The following is a 17,994-nucleotide window of genomic DNA, read 5'->3' as shown; positions in this document are numbered from 1 at the left end:
ACAATATGCTCAGAGGCTACTTCAGTTGCTTAGTTTATGCCACCCATACACTGTAGGATGTAAATGCTGAACTGCATGGCATGTAAATTCAAAACAAGCTGATGTCTTATAGCTGTGTGTTTACTATATACAAATGAAAACATCTGTAAATAAGATACTTGGGAGAGAGAGTTAAAAAGAAGCCCTATAAAGATAGAGGTTTACTTCATTTTCAGTGGACTTAGTGTACGGCACTGATGGATGGCAAGATCTAGTGTACAGTCATTTGAAACAAGCTCCAACTGTGGTTAGTTTTTTTTCTTTTTCATTATGGTAGCTTTATATAAATTAAACTACAATGTTTTATACAAGTGACCTATTTTTGACCCTCTATACCCTTACCTTTTCCTCTTTTAAAAACTATACTTTCTTTTTAATTACCCATTACTGGGCAACTGACATTTAAAAATTTTTAATACTTATCTCACCATACGTCTAATGGCAATTATGAAATCTTACTATAGAAAAATGTGTGATTCTGTCTTTATTTTTTTTTTAAGCTGTGATATTGGCTAATTATGTATGTTTATTACTAAATATAATACTCTAGCACGTATTAAAGCATTCTACCATTAGTAGTGCCTTTAGGCTAAACTTTGTAAAGCTATGTGTGTATATATTCTAAATTGCATTCAATTACTAGTCACTAACAACAAAAAGAAATATCAGTACCGCTGTCAGCTAACATAATCATCCAAATTTAAGTATTAACTTAAACTAGAATGGAAAAATTGATGCTTAAAAAAAGTATAAAACAAAAAAATTAAAACATGTTATTGATGCAGTATTTCTCATGACATGGGCAACTTACAGAAAATATTACATTGTCAACTAAAGATATTTCTTCCATGCCTTAGTCTAAAGTGCAGAAAGAAAAGACTTCTGTATTACAAAAGTAACCATTGTTTTCATAGGTTTACTGCACACCTTTCTTAAGCAACTTCACTTTACACACATTTTGGGTTGACTTCTTTTGCCAGTTGAAATTACTGTTCAGATACATAGTTATGACTATCAGTAGGAGAGTCTATATATTTCACAGCATGGGTTTCTTTAGGAATAAAGATCTTTAGGAATAAAGGCTCTTGTGCAAAGGCAGTACTATTATGATGAATGTCTAGACTGATTATTAAATACAGTGCTAATATACATGGTTTTAACTGGGATAATGCAAAAAGACATTTTGGTAAATAAACATAAATATAAAAAGAACAATTTAGCACTTTTTCCTTTTTTTTCTTCCCCAACTGATTGGTCCAGCGTCTTTAGTGGCTTTCTACGGTTCTTTCTCAAATTGTCTCAAACCTGCTGAGAAAGAGAAAGATCAAAGACCACTTGAAATAATCCAAACACATCCCTAAAGGAGAGATGGCATGGCTCTAGATTAACACCATGTAAGAAACCAAGACACAAACTGGATGGTGCTGTGGGTCATGGACTGGGCTTGCTCAGAGCTAGTCTCCAAGAGGACATGCAGGATTTCACCTCTTTCACCTCCAACAGCCCCTGGAAGCAGCTCAGGGAGAGCTCAGGAGCTTCACACTCAGAAATGTGGTGGTTGCTGCACCTAGCGCTCAACCCAGCTGCATGCGAGTGGCTGCTCTGCTAAGGTGAGCTGTGCTGCAGTGCTTGGCACACACACTCTGAACCCAGGACAAGTCTCCCGAGAGCCTCTTCCTACAAAGCCCTCATCTCGCTCAGGTTTTGAGTGTCTGAACCACTCAGCTGGGTCTGTGATGACACATGTCTGCTGGCACCTTCCACAGGAATAGAGCTGTGCTAACACTGAGCAAGCCTGAAAACCCCTCTCCTAACAGCTGAGTTTAAAAAAGAAGGGAGGGGAAGGAAAACTATTCTGTTCTGCGTTACTCCAAATTGATAAGAAAAGTTCACAGGTATATCATACCTCTGGCTTCGCTACGGATGTGCACACACTTTTCTTCACATATTAATGTATAGCAAACCAAATGTTTTTCTATATTTTATCATTTCATTCCTAGTGAAGAGTCAAGGGATGTTGCAAAGCTATTTGTAATGCTATTAAATTAATCAGTAAATTTCCATTCTTCCCCACTGCTCCTTAGAATCATAGAGTCAACTAGGCTGGAAAAGACCTTTAAGATCAAGTCTAACTGTTACTCCAGCACTGCCAAGCTCACCACTAAACCATGTTACTGAGGGATTTGTTTACACTGTTTCTGAACACTTCCAAACACATAATTCCTTTAGTTTTGTTTGGAGTGTTTTAGATTAAAATTTAAGCAAGCTAGGAGAGAAATTTTGCAATTTTGCCAATTTCTTTCTGTACAACTAGGTTGCCTTTCTTAAACTAGTAGTTTCGAAATGACAGTAATGTGCCTTGAGAAGACACTAATGCACAGCTTCAGTAAAAACAGTGCTGCTGCTGAGTGCGTTTGAACTCCAGTACAGTCTGGGTGTGCAGGAGCACATGGGGCTCACAACCAGCCAGAAGAATTGTTTTTCAAAATCAACACTGCTGAGTTTTCATCAGGCTTTACCATTACCCAGTGGCAGTGTTCAAAATCAGATGCAGGGCTCATTCTCAGTAACAGTGCTGAAATCTTCCATTTCTGCTCAAATAATGTTGCTGCAATAGCCTCATTTTCTGGGTTCTCCCTGCTCATGAAAGGCATATTAATTACTGCTGCAGCCTTAAAAGATCCTTCCCCAGATGCCTTGCATTTGCTGTAGTTAAATGACCATCCCATTCATCAGACCTCACGCAGTTTAACAATACTCTCCAGCTACAGCAAACATGCTATGCATGTAACTTGAACGAGGCTTTGCAATCATGTCTGGAATACTGCTAACCCTTAGTCCTTCCTAGAAAGGTGATTTAGGTTTATTTCTCAAACATTCATGTTTTGATGATATTGAAGTGGAGCTGTTGAAAGGCTAAAGACAGAAAGATGAAGGTTTTTTGCATCAATAGTAACAGCTGTAAAATTTTGAAACATGGATATGCCTGTGTGAAAACATGGCAGTGTTTCTATTTAACATGGAGGTATCTTATCAGAATTACTTACCATTAGTCTCTGATTTTTTCCCCATAGCTGATACCTGTTTGAAAAAGTCATAACCCATTATTAAACTTGAATATGTGAACACAAAGCTATTTATAACAAGAAAAAAAATCAACTGCATGCAAAGGACAGATTTCCACTCACAACACAGCCTTAAAAAAGCTGCTAAATAGGAATGAATATGAAAGTTATATGCTGCCCATGGCTTTCTGTATGTCATTGTACTTTCTTGCACAGATAAAAAGTCAGGATAACAAACAACATGTAAAGCCTAATTCCAACTGACTGACCATATGAAGACAAAAGGCACCTTCCTCCTAGAAAGCACCCCATAAAGCTATTATTCTTTTAACAATACACTGAAGTGTTACCTTAGAAGAAGAAGCGGGCTTTTCAACTGACTGCTTCTCCCAGAGATTACGTTTGCCAGACACATCTCCTGGTTTTAAATCCTGTATTTTAAAATTAATGTCAGAGAACACAAACCAACATTAGCTCAGGTTTATTTTAGTTTGTTGGAGAAGTCAAAATGTGACTTCCTTACAAAAAAATTTGAGGAGCATCCACAGAGTCTATCAATGACACTTTACATAATGACTCCACATGCTTTATGGCAAAAAACAGTTCTGCTGCATCTATTCTTAGTACTGCACAGACTGGCCGTAACTTATTATGTTCATCCTAAGGAGTAGACTGAAAAATTACTGCACATTTGGGTTTTTAAGGCAGGCAATTCCAACTTTTGCAAATGAAAAAGATTTTTTTAATATAAATAGTATTTCTATCAAGGGGGAATTCAAAAGCAGCTTGCCTCATTATTTTAGATCAGAAATAAAACATTTAATTAAAAAAAACCCCTGTAAACCATGTTGTAGGAATTCTAATACCACAGGATCCTCCCTTGCACTCTTACATATAGGTTTCAGAATTTAACACTTCAGTCATTCATATTCATTTGAATTTATAATGTATCCTTTAAAACCTTAGCATGTACCAATCACTAGCCCAAGAGAAAAAAAAAGCAGCTGAATTAAAGTCATTAGTAAATAGTAATAGTCTCTGAAAATTAGTGTATACGGAGACTTTAACCAAAACTTGATAAAAACGTCAAGCTGCTTGAGGAACAGCACGGCTACAGATCAAGATGCCATATGCTAGGCTAGTAGCAATGCATCTGCTTAAGGACAGTTGGGTTGGTATCTACCTCTGTGGTTAGCAAATAAAAAGACTCTTGAAACAAGTTTAGACATGAGTACTCTCCTTTTCAAAATGTTCAAATCATGCACAGTTTCCAAATCTTGCTCTTGCCATCCATAAATAGGTAGTTTTCTGCACATAAGAATTTCTAAATTGGGATAGAAAATGCCCAGCGATGAATGGAAATGTGATTTCTGCAAGAGGTAGAAATCATGCAACCAACATAGATGCTCTAGACTTGACCATAATATACAGCCAAAGAGGGTTGCTGAAGGTTAAGACTTTAAGCCAATATTGTACTTCAAAAGGAGAGTTCAGCAGTAACAGAGGAAGGAAGAAACGAGCAAAATTGCAGTGGACCATTCCATAATCCTGTAAGAATTTGGGATCTGTGGTAGAGGTTCATCATAAAGCTAATTGAGAACTTTGCTCCCTCTACTTTTAATTGAATGTTCCAAACCCCATAAGAATCTTGATGGTCACAAAAACTTCAGTTCTTTATTTTGGTGGTATGTGGTGGGGTAGGAATTTATTTGCTAACTAAGAAATTCTAGGTTTCCATTTGATTCATCCTTGCAAAAAAGAAAAAGAAAAAAAAAGAAAAAAAAGTACAAATCACACATTACAGATACATGTCATTCTTCACAGTCAGTTATAAACAGGTTTACCTGACCAACTTAGCAAACAGACCCTCAAAGAAGAATAGGAGGAGGTCAGGTTCCTTCAAGCAGATATATTGAAAGAAGAAAGAACAATCTATTGAGAAAGAGGGAAATGAAGACATAGATAGAAACATTTGGCTGAGTGGAAAACAAGATGTTAGTTTTACATTACCTAAAAGATGTAACTTAAGAGAGAGGAAAATCTGGAGGCAGATGCTGTTCCACAATAACTTCTGGTTTTATATTTATGTCCATAAGGACACGATCTCCATATAGCTACCAGTATATACCAGCATTAGGGACAGCACTGCAAATCTCAAGCTCCTCTTTTGAGCAAATAGGAGTGTGAATTAGGAAAGAGTTTTTCAGGCTGCAACTTTTATAAAATGCATGTGAACTGGCAGAAAAACACTACACAAGGATATGGGGAAGAAACCAGTTCTTGAATTAAATCCCGAATTTGAATCATTAACTTGCCATTCTCCAATATTGATATCTTCAGCTGTAGCTCCTCACCCCCAGCCTTCCATTACAATCCTCACAATTAGCTGTTCCACATCCACACTGCTGCTTCTCAAGCTCCCATCTTATTGCATGGATAACATTTTCTGCTCTGATTCTTGTTGAAGTAATGGGCATGCTAGAAGGCCTTCATTAGAAATCCCATTTAGATTCTTAAAGGATTAAAGTATTGTGCTTAAAAATACACTTGAAAGATATTTACAGGCAAGGGTCAATGCACAAGTGTTTCACCCAAGGTCTATGGCTGGTAATTTCTATATCAGTGGTGGGCCTTTCACAGGTGGTAGATTAATGTACTTCTCTACCAAAGAAGTGCTAAAAGAGGTCTTTTTAGAGCACCTCTAAGCTTTAAGGTGAGAACTGCCTTGCTTGTCTCCCACTTTTCTGACTATCCAGGAGTCAGCAGCCTTAGGGCCTCTGTGGGCTTCCAAGAGAGGACATGCAGCAAAGTTCCTCCAAAGACCATCAGCTGCTTGAGGAAGCACCATCACCACCTCTGCTGCAGAAGAGAACCCACCTGCTGAAGAGATTGTTCTTGTAAGTTTACTTACAGAAGGTTTTGGAGCAGGTGATTTGTTGCTCTCAGGGGTCTTGGTTAACCACTCATTGATACGACTGGAAACACCAACCTTCAGTCCAGCAGTTTCCTGAAAAATAATAAAATCTAATAAGAAGACTTTCACAAGAGCTTTTGCTATGTTTTCCACAGCTTAGATTTAAAAACAAAGCCAACCCTGAGTTTAATATAGAGATCCTCACTGAGACTATGGCTAGATAAGTGTCACCCCATGTACTCTGAAGATATTGTCGCTATAAACCACACAGTACTACTAGCCTCTAGTTTTCAGTAATGATAACTGTGAAATGACAAAATTATTTCCACTTTAGTGCTAATCCAGGAATAAACATTAGACATAAACTTGCTGTTTCTGTCATAACCCCAAACTCCAAGGAGAAAAAAAATCTTTAGCCTAAAAGAAGAGAGACCAGTCTATTTTTGTTTTGCTAAACTAAAATTAAAAAAAAAAAAAAAAAAAAAAAACAAAACAAAACAAAAAACCACCACAACAACAAAACCCCGAAAATAAACAACAAAGCCACATAGCAAAAGAGTTAAGTGGGCTAAAATTTAAATCATTAAAATAAAACTTTAAAAGATTAGTACAAATTACTGAAATTTCATGGTTATCTGTAATAACCCCCTTCAATCCATGGCTCAGTTCTTTGCCTATGATGAATGATTATCAATTCACATAAATTTCTAGAAAACAAATGTTGCCTTAAGAATTTACATAGAAAAAATAAAGGTCTCACAGATGCTTCTATGCATTGTCTATAAAATATCATCATTATCTTGCCTATATAATCCTCCTCTGCCCCCCAAAAGAATGTTTCCCAACACAAAGAATTTCTTTGTACTCCGCTTGAACTACTCAGATATATTTGTGTAAGATACCTGATGTGGCTCTGGAATGTCTCATAACTTAGCTCAGTATGTCACTAAATTCTTTCCTTATACTCAATATTGCAGCCACATAATTTCGAGGTCCACAAAATTCTGAGGACCTCAGGATCCTCTGGGATATTCTTCACCAATGATGCTAACAGGAGCAGCCAGGCTTATTCATAGGAACATGAAGGGCAATGTAAGGCACATAACATAATTCTTTATAATCACTATGTAAAATTAAACACATACCTTATTTGGTGTTCCTGTTCCAGAGGGTGATGAAAAAACATTCCCTTTCTCCCACATGCTCTTGATATTACGGACACCCTCAGCTGGAACTGGAAGGTCAGAAGCTGCTGGCTTAGCTGGTCTTGCAGCCTTTGTGCCCTGCAGAAGAATTAAGGCCAGTTGATTTTGGCACAAAGAGCTGGAGTTGCAGGGTGGTTTGACTCTGGGCAGTGCTGGGGAATGCAGCAGTTATAAGTGGTTCCAACAACGATCATGAAAAGATGGGAAGGAGTACCCAGCTCAAGAGGTGCCACTGAGACTCTTCCCAGTTTGATTTGCAGTTATATCCTTGACATGATCAGCTATGAAAATTGTAATCACTTAGATTTTTGCATCTGTTGAATTTCTAAGGCTTATTGAAAACCACATCTCAGCACACAACTGCTCCAAGGCTTTCATTTGTCCTCTTCCAAGTCTTAGTACTTGCATCCTGTGCTGATGGCTCTTTCAGGGACACTAAGGAAATCCTTATGCAGAGATGGGGGAAAAAGGCTGCTCTGTCATTCAGCGTCAGACTCTGATTCTTCTGTCACAAACAAATTTGTCTCACAATTCTAGGTGTAAAATTCAGCAATTATAGTATATTTTGAATGAGGTGTTTTTTTAAATAGTAGGGGATTGGGCTACATTGTCTAGTAGCTTCCACATTGCCTATATTCACTCCTTTATGAAAACAGTTTAAAACAAAAAAGCAAACATCTATTTTTAGTTGGACTCCGAAAAGAAAAATCCCTCAGTTCTGGCTTCTAGGCACATTATTGGCCACAACTTGTCAAATCACCTGGGGTCAAATTCAGCGTTTTGTTCTGACTCTGCTTTTTCTTTGTCACTACTTAAATCCCTAGTTCACTGAAGTGTCCTTGTTTGCCAAGGAATTTCACTCTGAAGTCGCAGCCAGCAACACAGGCCCAGTTCATTGCTCTCCTAAAGAAGCTAAGTCAGCTTTGCTCAGGATGACTGTCAGCTCTCTGCTGATAGTACTCTCAGCAGCCAAAAAGAGGATGCAACTGTCACTCAAGAGATGCTGACTGAGTCCTTCAAAAGCTACTCCAAGCTTACAAAGCAGAGTAAATTATAGCATGAAAAGGAAGACAGGAATCTGAGGTTTTATTTAGATATATATCTAGATGTTAGGTATAGGTGTGCCTCAAGTGTTTTGTTCTTGAAGTCACATTGAAAAAGGGCTTGTGACCAAAAATGCCTGCATTTCTTGAACAGTAAAACATAGGCTGATGAAAGTCTCAAAAGCCATTAGTAACTAGAGCCATCAAGACCTGGAATTAACTTACCTCAATTGCACTAGTGTATTGCTCAAGCCTACTGTCAATTTTTGAGACAACTGCAGTTGTATGAGTGGGTTTCATACCACTGTAGAAGTAGAGAAAAGGGAGAAAGAAATTATTAATCCCTCCAATTGAACATTGCTTTTTGGCTGAACTTATGTTTTATTGCTTTACCTCTTCTGAGCGGATTTGTTCAAAAATTCTGCTCTCTCCTCTATCTAGAAAAGACAGAAACAAGAGCTGTATGGTTAAAGTTAACAAAAAGGCAGCCTGTACAAGGCCAGGCTAAAATGTCATTTCAAATGTCAAAAGGCCAATCTGAAAGATATGCATTCCAACAGAAATCACCACAGACACAAACACAGGATTTATAGTTAGGAGCCTGTTATGGCTATATTTTCTACATTAATTTTTTGCATCCTGCATATTTCTTCAGGGCCTCATTTGTAACAAGAGAATAAATCACCAATACAGAAAGGAGAAAAGAAGTTCAAATTGTGCAAGGGGTTGACATTCACAAAATCTATGTAAAATTTACTCATATCTCCCGCATTTTCTGAGTTGAACCATCAGACTACACCAGGTTTGGGGATTAGTCACGTACCCTATCTCATACATGTTTTTGCAGGGTACTGATAATTGAATTTGAGCTCTAAAAAAACCAGTCAGACTGTACCCTGCTCATGTTCAAGCAGGGTCATTGCTGAGTCAATATTTACCAGCTGTTATTATACAAACTAATATCTCATATTTCATCATTATATTCTAGTTTGTGTATAGGAAAATATTGTCATGTTTCCAGGGACAAATAACCATGAAGGTCTCATATGACTTATGGCAAATGTCTCAATAATTTGAAAACAAAAATACTCCATCCCTGAATAAAGTTTTAAAATATTTAATGATGAGGGCAGTCTATTTGCAAACCTCCTCAAGTGTCTTCCATATTGCATTGTTCCACTTCTTGTCCCAGGATCGACAGTTCCACTTAAGAGTAAAATATACAAAAGCAGCTCCAGGGGATAGAAACGACTATTAATTAGCCTGGCCGGTTTCCTGGGGATTCCGCAGCCTCAGTATGTGTTGTCCATTTACAAGTTACTTGAACAGAGACTGCTGAGGCATTCACAGTTTTAAAATTAGGCAATGACAGCCATTCCTTTAAATGGCTCTCCTCGGTGCCTTTAGCAAGCTGTACCAGAATACTAAATCCCACAGCAATCCCATCAATGCATGTTTTATTTCTGAAGTCTGTATAAGCAAAAACTCCAGCAGTTCACTTCAGTGCAGAATTTGCCAAACAGGCTCACTGGAGGAACTCCAGCTGTCATCTGTCGAGCTCAAGGGCACCTCTAAAGCGCCAATACATATATACACACAATTTATAGAGTAATTTACATTAACAGTTTTAGTTACCAATGCATGATCTAAATACAGCCGTGAGTGGAAAGATGGGCTTTGCTCGGGTATGTACCAAGTGTCTCTACGCTCTATTGTCACAAGGCGGCAGCAGTACACCAGGCAGGAGCTGAAGAGCCGCCATGCACACACCCTGCTGGTCGGGATCTGTGGATCTTCTGCGAGCTTCAACAGTTCACAACTTAGTTTCACCCACAGGAAATACAGTCGGCATTGCCATAAAACAAACAAGTTAATTATTAGATGAAAAGTGACTAGACACGTCTAACTTAAACTAGTCACCGCTCCTCGAATATGGTATAGGAGGAAAATTTTCCCACAACACTGATTTCTGGGCCGCAAAAAAAGCTTAAAAAAATACTAATTGAAATGATGTGTTATACCAAAAACAAAAACCATGTTTTCTCCCCTGCTGTGCATAAATGGGTAATTCCCCAGGTACATCAGTGAAACCCTGGCTGGTAGCAAGGAAAAACAATATGGACTGCCTCAAAGAACCTGGACTAATGATAACTAATAATCTATTGACAGCATCTTCTAATTCAGATGAACTGAGAATCCATTTGAAATCTTACAAGAGGGACAGCTCTTCAAAGAGGCTAACAGTAGACTCTTTCTAGCCTTCTTACGTTAAGGAGGGAGAGATGTTTCCACACGTCAGAAAAATGTGGCTTCATTAGGCATTGGTGTAAGAAGGGGATAGGTTGTGGGGAAGAGGGACATGTATTCTTGGGGTCGTAGTAAAAAGACATGGGGTCATTATTTACCTTCTGGAAACAGCAGCTCTCAGAGCACCTGCCCTGAATCATTTCAGGAATAAGTCATGGATTGTTCAGAACAGGAGAGTAAGGAAGCAAACCAAAAAATAAGTTAAAGAGAAAAGCAGAGTTAGGAAGCGACCCCTCAGATCTGAACCAGGTGCCTTGTGTGGACAGATAACACATTTTCTGCACATTTATATGAGAATTTTTTCTAGAGCATCTTCCTCAAAATACAACATGCATAAAACAGAAGCACACTTTGAACACACTTAGAGAAAACACACCTGTATACGCACATGTATTCAACACATAGGTCAACTACACTCAGACTGCACAGCAACATCTAAAGGTCATATATCTACCACACACCACACAAACTCCATGCATAAACTTTAAAATGTTTGGCACATACTGTAAAGAGTATTACAAAATAGATCTGTAAGAGAAACAAGCAAAGCAAGGTGATTAGTGCAAAATGAAAGATATTTTATCAATTTGAGACCAGGAAATACAAATAAATTTTTTTTTAATGCGCTCATTTTAACAGGATCTTATTAAAGAGCTTGGACTATGTTTTTTCACCAAGGAATAATTTCCAAACCTCTGACACAAGACACACATACTCCAAAAATGCAGCCTCTAATTAAATTATGACCAGAGAAAAAAAGCACAGGATTTTGGGCTGCATCTCTCCCATGTAGCCTGAGTTGCTTGAAAGTTAAGCATTTAGTCAAAATTACTCATTTTGGTTCCTTCTACAGCCAGCGGAGAGGCAGAGAAGCTCACTTCACCCTAGGAAAGATGGTGTTGCTTGTCCACTGAGGGTGGCTCCCACTCCGTTAACTACTGAAGAAGTTTAGATTAGACAACAAAAGGCTTAGATGGACATGTACCCTTCTACTGGTAAAGTCAGATGAAATGAAACCAATGGTTCAATTCTCACACCCAATTATGGCCTTACTGTACGGGGTCAGTACATATAGGTGGCAAGGAATAAATTAAGGAAGATGTTATACAGAGATATATGTATGCATTTATCCACATTCAATATTGCACAGACATGTTTTGTTCACTGATTGTGCAAGAAATATCTTGCCTATTAAAAATGCAGTTGAAGTGTGGGTGTCAAAGTACACTGACTTCCATCTGTATATTCTCCAAGAACAGAAACAGAAAGAGGAATGAATTAATACACAATTTGAGCCAATGCCTCAGAAAACTAAAACCATCTAGATATTCCCAGTAAAACTTGTTTCATACAAATGTATTAAATGATTCTTGGGAATTTTAAACTGATTGTTAGATGTCATGTCACAGAAAGTGTTGTAAACTGATACATAATAAAACTTTTCTCAAAAAAAAGGTCAAGAACGAAAAGGAATAAGAAACGCACACAGAAAACAGAAATCCCTCTATTATAATTTTGCCTCATGCCCAACAGGTGGAAGAACCTAATGGAAAGCCATTTGTAGTGGCAGTACCTAGGAGTAAAGTGGCTTTTCCTCCCCAAGTGGCTCATGTGTTCTTTTGCTTCATTAAGCACAGTTGGGCTTTTACCTGCTACCAGCAGCACCTGTGCAGAGTGCACCAATTTACTCCAGTTTACCTGGCAGACTAGAGGTGCTGCCATCAGCATTGAAGATGGGGGAAAAACAAATGTCACAAATTGTGTTCTTACCACTCTATCTTCCCTCTGCTGCAAGAGCTGCTCATCTAGACAGAACTGATTGTGTGCAGCCTCTTTCCTGTCACTGCTCCAGCTGTCAGGTATTGAGAGCATGATGAGATAGGACAAGACAGGTCTTTAAGAAAAACGAAATCTCAAGCCCTGAAAAGTCCTATCTTCTGGCTCAGCTGTCAGCATTGCCTTGCAGAGAGTGCAGGCTGCCACATCAGCCCGTGTTTCCCAGGAGACATTTTCTACAATGACAGGAGATACCGCAGGGTCCCAGCCTCCTGCCGTGCTTCCTCCCCCCAATGCCTAACAGCTTTTGCATTTCTGTAGTGGTGGAGCTCGCCCCCCAGAGGAGACTCAGTACTGAAATATACTGTTCTCTCCTGATTAACCTAGAGAATATTTAGACAAGAAGTCAGTAGCACTTCTTTGCAAAGAAAACATGAGGAATGAACTTGTCTAAAAAGGAAAATGAACAAAGATTATGCAGGAAATCTCATTCTTCTACTGCAGCACCATTTATGTGAACTAAACCAGTGAAAGCATGAGCTAGAGCAGGACGGGAGAGCAGCAGATGTTGTTCCAGTCTTTGTCCTTATAAAATAAGCCAAGTGAGAGGGCAGAGGTTGAACAGAGGTTTGGTACTGCTGCTATTGCCCACAGGGACCCCACCAGCCCTGAGAAATCCAAGCTGCTTCTGTCCCTGAGCTAGTGATGAACTTTTCATGCTTCCTTTTCACTGTGCCCTCATAAGGCACCAGCCCTCGTGCTGTCACTAGGAAGACTTCATGCTGATGCGATAGCTGTGCTGAAGTAATGTCTCAAGTTTCAGGGAAATACTGTCTTTAACAGTTAAAACAACAGGATCTGTCAACACTGTGTAGGCTGTGATTTATTAGAGGCCTGGCAGTAGTTCTTTCTAAATATATGTGTATTATGCCTGTGTTTTTATACCTACATTTATATAGGTACATCCATGAGCCATGCAATACATGGAGATGGGTTGCACATCCTGGTCTCCCAATTTTGACTCTGCATGTCCTGCTGGGCCATGCCCTGCCTGATGGATAAATGCAGTGTCCATAAGATGTTAATATGCTACACTGCTTTTCATTTTATCTCCCTTCTTTCCTTTGTTCTTCTGATTCACTTAGTAAAAAGCATGCCCTACTTTCCTTATCTAAGTTAATCCCAGGAACTTCTTTTTCTTCCCCAAAACTTATCACATCAGGAAGGACAAGGAAGGAGAAAAAGATGCTATGCCAGATTGTGATCTAGAAGAAGTCAGAATGTGCACATGTATCATACAGTATTTTAATACAGAGCCTCCCTTTTTCATTATTAATTCCACCCACCCACAGTTGTGCATTTAGGGTTTTCACATGACTCATGACACATCTAACCAGATGACACATTCATCAAGAGAGAAAATATGTGCCAGATGCTTTACAAGTCAAAAGATAACTTGGGGAAGCGCATAACAGACAATGAGAAAGCTGTGCACCAACCAGGTTAGACCAGCCTGAGAAGTCTGTCCAAATGAAAGGTAATGAAATATTCTGTCTTCTAAAAACTGAAGTTTGACATTAAATTTGACATTAGGTTATTAAAATGGTATTATTCTCTCCTGAGCTGTTGATCACAGAAGGCCAAGAAACAGTTTAGGGTGTGAAGTTCAACAGCATTACATATCTGTTCTGGCCACCCACAGACACTGGACTGAAATACATACAGTCTGACCAATTTCCCAGAGAGAGAAACAGAGAAAAAAATGTGTACAGTTGCATGTATCAGTTTTTGTAACAAAAAACTTTTACCTAAAAAGCCATAAAAACCAGCATCAGTTATCACCATAAAAAAAAAAAGGACCTTGGATGTTTGAAGACGTTTGGAAAATTCCAGCTCTCCTCTAAAATACACTTAGTAGAATATTATAGCACTGGTCCAAAAATTTTCTGAAAGCTATTAACCTCCTGCCAAATCCATTTTTTTTCCCACTCTCCCCAAAATTATGATCTATATATTACATGTTTTCAAGTATAATTTCCTTTCTTCTGAGTCTCTGTGAACCAGAGCTCCAAATATATGTCATAAATGGCATCTAAATGAACAGAAAGAAGAAAACAAAGCCCTCCCAGGAGGGCTGGGAAGAAGCTGTACATTTATAGTGTCTGGTATTGACATGATCTTTTGCAATCAAAATTGCAAGACCATTTGCTCCTATTATCCAATAGGAGCATGTTATAAAGCTTGGCAATCTTCATTTAGAGCTATATGCATTTTGTCATTGTATTTCAGGTTCAAATGTATCTGAGAAGTCAAAGGCAGGTTCTGGTCAAAAGCATTTGGATTCTGACTGCGTTCGCTAAAACTGAACCCAAAACAGCATAGGGCTGAAGCTCCAGATTGGTTTGAAGTGTAGCTCACTCTGACCAGAAATGTGATTTTGACCAAATGCAGTCTGTCATTCAACAAATACAGTTCTTAATCCCATGGAGATCCACTTCACGGTTCAATGAGTTCCTACCAGACAGCTTCCTGCCTGATTACTTTTTCTCCTCGTGCTCACTAAGGGGCCTTTTTTTGACAAACACTTTGGATTCTTTAATGATTAATGACACAAAATCAGAAAAGGAAAAATAGTTGAAAACAATTAATAGATCTGTAGTTAGAGCTTGAGCTGAAAAGGCAAGTGAACTGAATACCAAAACAAAGTTACCACTTATTTCAGTGGGGCCAGGATTCCTCGTCCATGCTGAAAGGCCATTTAATTGATTTATCTGACTTTCAATATAATACAGGCCACAGAAGACCACTTAGAAATTCCTGCAGCAATAGAAGTTTCGGGGTTTTTTTCATGTTATATAAGAAAATGAAATCCAGCCCAGTACTTCTAGATGTTATTTTTAGAAGAATTAGACATAAACTAGAACTCCCACATGAGGCAGTTTCAATTAATGATGATTAGGCTGCATACATTTAAAGACAAAGTAAGCTGGCAAGGAAGAAAGTAATTATGGATGTGGAAGGAGAGTGAGAACATTTGTGATCTTTATCTACTCTGGCTCACAAAGGACTCCTATAATAAATTAACATTGAAAGTTAACAAAGTAATACAGCTCTAAGTTTCCAAAATAATTTTATCTTGAAGGTGAACGTCCTTTTTTAGACATTTTTCATCAACAAGAACAGGTAAACAGTCTAGATTCTGTTTTTATAAAGGATCTCTAGTTTTCAATCATCCCAATGAGCGAAGTCTTTCAACAAAACATTTCAGGCTAAGGTTTATTTCAGAGCATTGTCTCAGGTCTGATTTCAAGTATTTCCACACTGCTTTGATTTTTGGCTGTTGGTTTGAACTGCAACCCCCATTACCTTTTATATGCTGTATAGAAATTAGCAGGGAGTTTACCTTGAGAGATGAGCCTTTAGGACTGAAACATTTAAATGGCTTCTTGTCTTCAGATACACCATCTTCTGGCATTTTTTGACGTTTCTCAGCAGCTTCAGCCCTTCTCCTTTCAATTTCTTCCTTCATCCTCCTCTTTTCCTCCTTATAAAAACATGAAAGGTCACTTATTCTTTCAGAAACTACATTACCATTACATGGCTTTGTAGTCCTGCAAACATTTACCATGTTTTCTAAGAACAGATTTTTATGCCAGTCAAAGAAGTTCAGTGACCTATCTAAAACCTAGCAATGTATTGATACTCATATATCACAGTGTTAAGGAAGTAGGAAAGACAGCTAGTCGGTGTTGCTTTAGTGTCTACTCACAGTGAGGTCACCAGATTTTTGCCATGTAGTGCTACCAGTGACATATAAAGAGAGAAAAAAAGCACAATTATAAAACCACTCAAATTCAGTTTCTCTATATCCTCTTGTACCATCATTTTACTGTTCTGTCCATCTACTCTGGCACTTGTGCCAAAGTTAAGAATATATCACAAGGAAAAATCAATGGGTGCCCAAAAAAGTAAAGACTAAATGCTTACATCTTTTCTTCCAAAGACAGAACATTAATTTTTACTTCATAAGCTATGAGTCAAACCAGAAGCCCTCAAAGTATAAACATTGTAACCAGTGGTCAGCATGATCTAACCCACAAGGTACAGTTTTACTGTAAATATCTTAGCATATTAAAAGCAATTGGCATTCAGCTGCCAAACACTATTATTATTCATCTACTATTTGTTTTTCAAACAACTAAGATTCCTAAATGATGCACCAGAGATTTGGAAATCCTATTTATAGAGTCCCTTGGCAGAGGAAGTACAAGCAAACAGATGTGCTTGGGTACTCAATATTTAAATAGACAAGAATGTCTTCCTAATGAGATGTAGCCCATCATACCTATATATAACATTAGCATTCCAGCTCATCTGCAGCAGAATAAACTTTTACATGTGCTTTGTAATTCAATTTGTGTAATGTCAAAAAGATACCCCAAATAAATTAAGAACTCTGTGGCTATAACACTGTTCCCAACATTTTGAATCCCCAATAAGATGAAAACTTCACAGCTATCCCAGATTAAATCCTGACTCGGGAAGACATATATTAGAGCCCTGTATTTCCTGAGACTAGAACTGTTAAGTTTCTTTCTACCCTGGATGACTGCATGTTTTATTTTGGGTGTGACCCATCTATGTGCTGTGGTCACTTGATATCAAATATGGTATACTTCTAGTTAAATCTGAAGGCTAGAAAACAGGATGGGTTTAATGCTGGGTAGTATATTCAAAATCAAGGTCTGTTGCAACAAACCATATCCTGACAGATGCTAAGAAACAGCAGTGCTCAGAAGAGAACAAAATCCAGAGAGCCCAGAAAAAGGGTACAATTTAAAGTAAAGGTTCAGCAGCAACTCCCCACACAGCAACATTAGAGCCAAGAAGCAGCAGCACACTTTGGCCTGTATGTATTTGGTTGTGTTTGGTCTTGCTTTCCTTGTTCCATGCTCATTTCTTGTCCATCAAGAGTCTCCCATGGCCTCATTCTGCCCTTTTGTTAAATACAGACCCATTTACCTACAGCCCCTTCTTTGCTTTAAAGTGTCTTTACAGACACTGCTGTAAAGTGTGACTAACTAATGCAAGGACAGTGGAAGTAAAGCAGTAACAAGGGAATAAAACTAGAGTCCAATACTTCATATTTTATACTTACCTCCTCTCTGACTTTCCTCTCAGCCTCCTCCTGCTTCTTTTTCTGCTCCTCTTCCTCCAGGATTTTTCGGCGCTCCTCCCGCCTTTTCTTCAGTTCATCCAGCTCTGCTGCCGCCTCCTGCTGCTTCTCCTTCAGCTTCTCAAGTTCGTCGTTCTCGCCTCGGCGACGGCGCTGATCTTCTAGCCGCTTTGCAACCTCAACCTGAGAGCCCAGCTTTGCCTCCTCGGTGTTTGTGGTCCCTTTCAAATTAGAGCGTCTGGGAAAGAAATTAAATGGAAGGTGATGCAACATGGGTTTTGCCTTCCTTTGGCCAGATCCACCCGCTGCCATGCACTCAGAAGCAACATGAGAGCCTGTCACTCAAAGATAATTGCCTTATAAGACCTTTTGCTCTTTGCAAACTGTGACAGGCCCAAAACATTTTCATCAGGGGTTGGTAAGCTGGGATACTGAAAGGAGCAACTCTCCGACCCACTGCCAGTGAGGA

General features: G+C 38.6%; 1 protein-coding gene across 1 annotated transcript in view; it reads right to left on the bottom strand.

Moving 5' to 3' along the window:
- Positions 1 to 1,315: 1,315 nt before the first annotated feature.
- Positions 1,316 to 17,994, bottom strand: part of CALD1 (caldesmon 1) — a gene marked incomplete at its 3' end in the record, with an annotated part of 194,682 nt that continues 178,003 nt past the window's right edge. Inside the window, exons 7-15 of the mRNA XM_080614850.1 lie at positions 17,508 to 17,763; positions 15,753 to 15,893; positions 8,660 to 8,703; positions 8,492 to 8,570; positions 7,164 to 7,301; positions 6,016 to 6,111; positions 3,455 to 3,535; positions 3,087 to 3,120; positions 1,316 to 1,344 (exon numbers count right to left, since the gene is read on the bottom strand). Of these exons, the coding sequence (XP_080470976.1) occupies positions 1,316 to 1,344; positions 3,087 to 3,120; positions 3,455 to 3,535; positions 6,016 to 6,111; positions 7,164 to 7,301; positions 8,492 to 8,570; positions 8,660 to 8,703; positions 15,753 to 15,893; positions 17,508 to 17,763 (898 nt within the window). The remainder of the gene's footprint in view (positions 1,345 to 3,086; positions 3,121 to 3,454; positions 3,536 to 6,015; positions 6,112 to 7,163; positions 7,302 to 8,491; positions 8,571 to 8,659; positions 8,704 to 15,752; positions 15,894 to 17,507; positions 17,764 to 17,994) is intronic.

The sequence above is a fragment of the Psittacula echo genome, assembly GCF_963264785.1.
Source record: "Psittacula echo genome assembly, chromosome: 1".
NCBI lineage: Eukaryota > Metazoa > Chordata > Aves > Psittaciformes > Psittacidae > Psittacula > Psittacula echo.
Note: the sequence above shows the minus strand (reverse complement) of the source record. Positions and strands in the feature narration are given on the sequence as shown.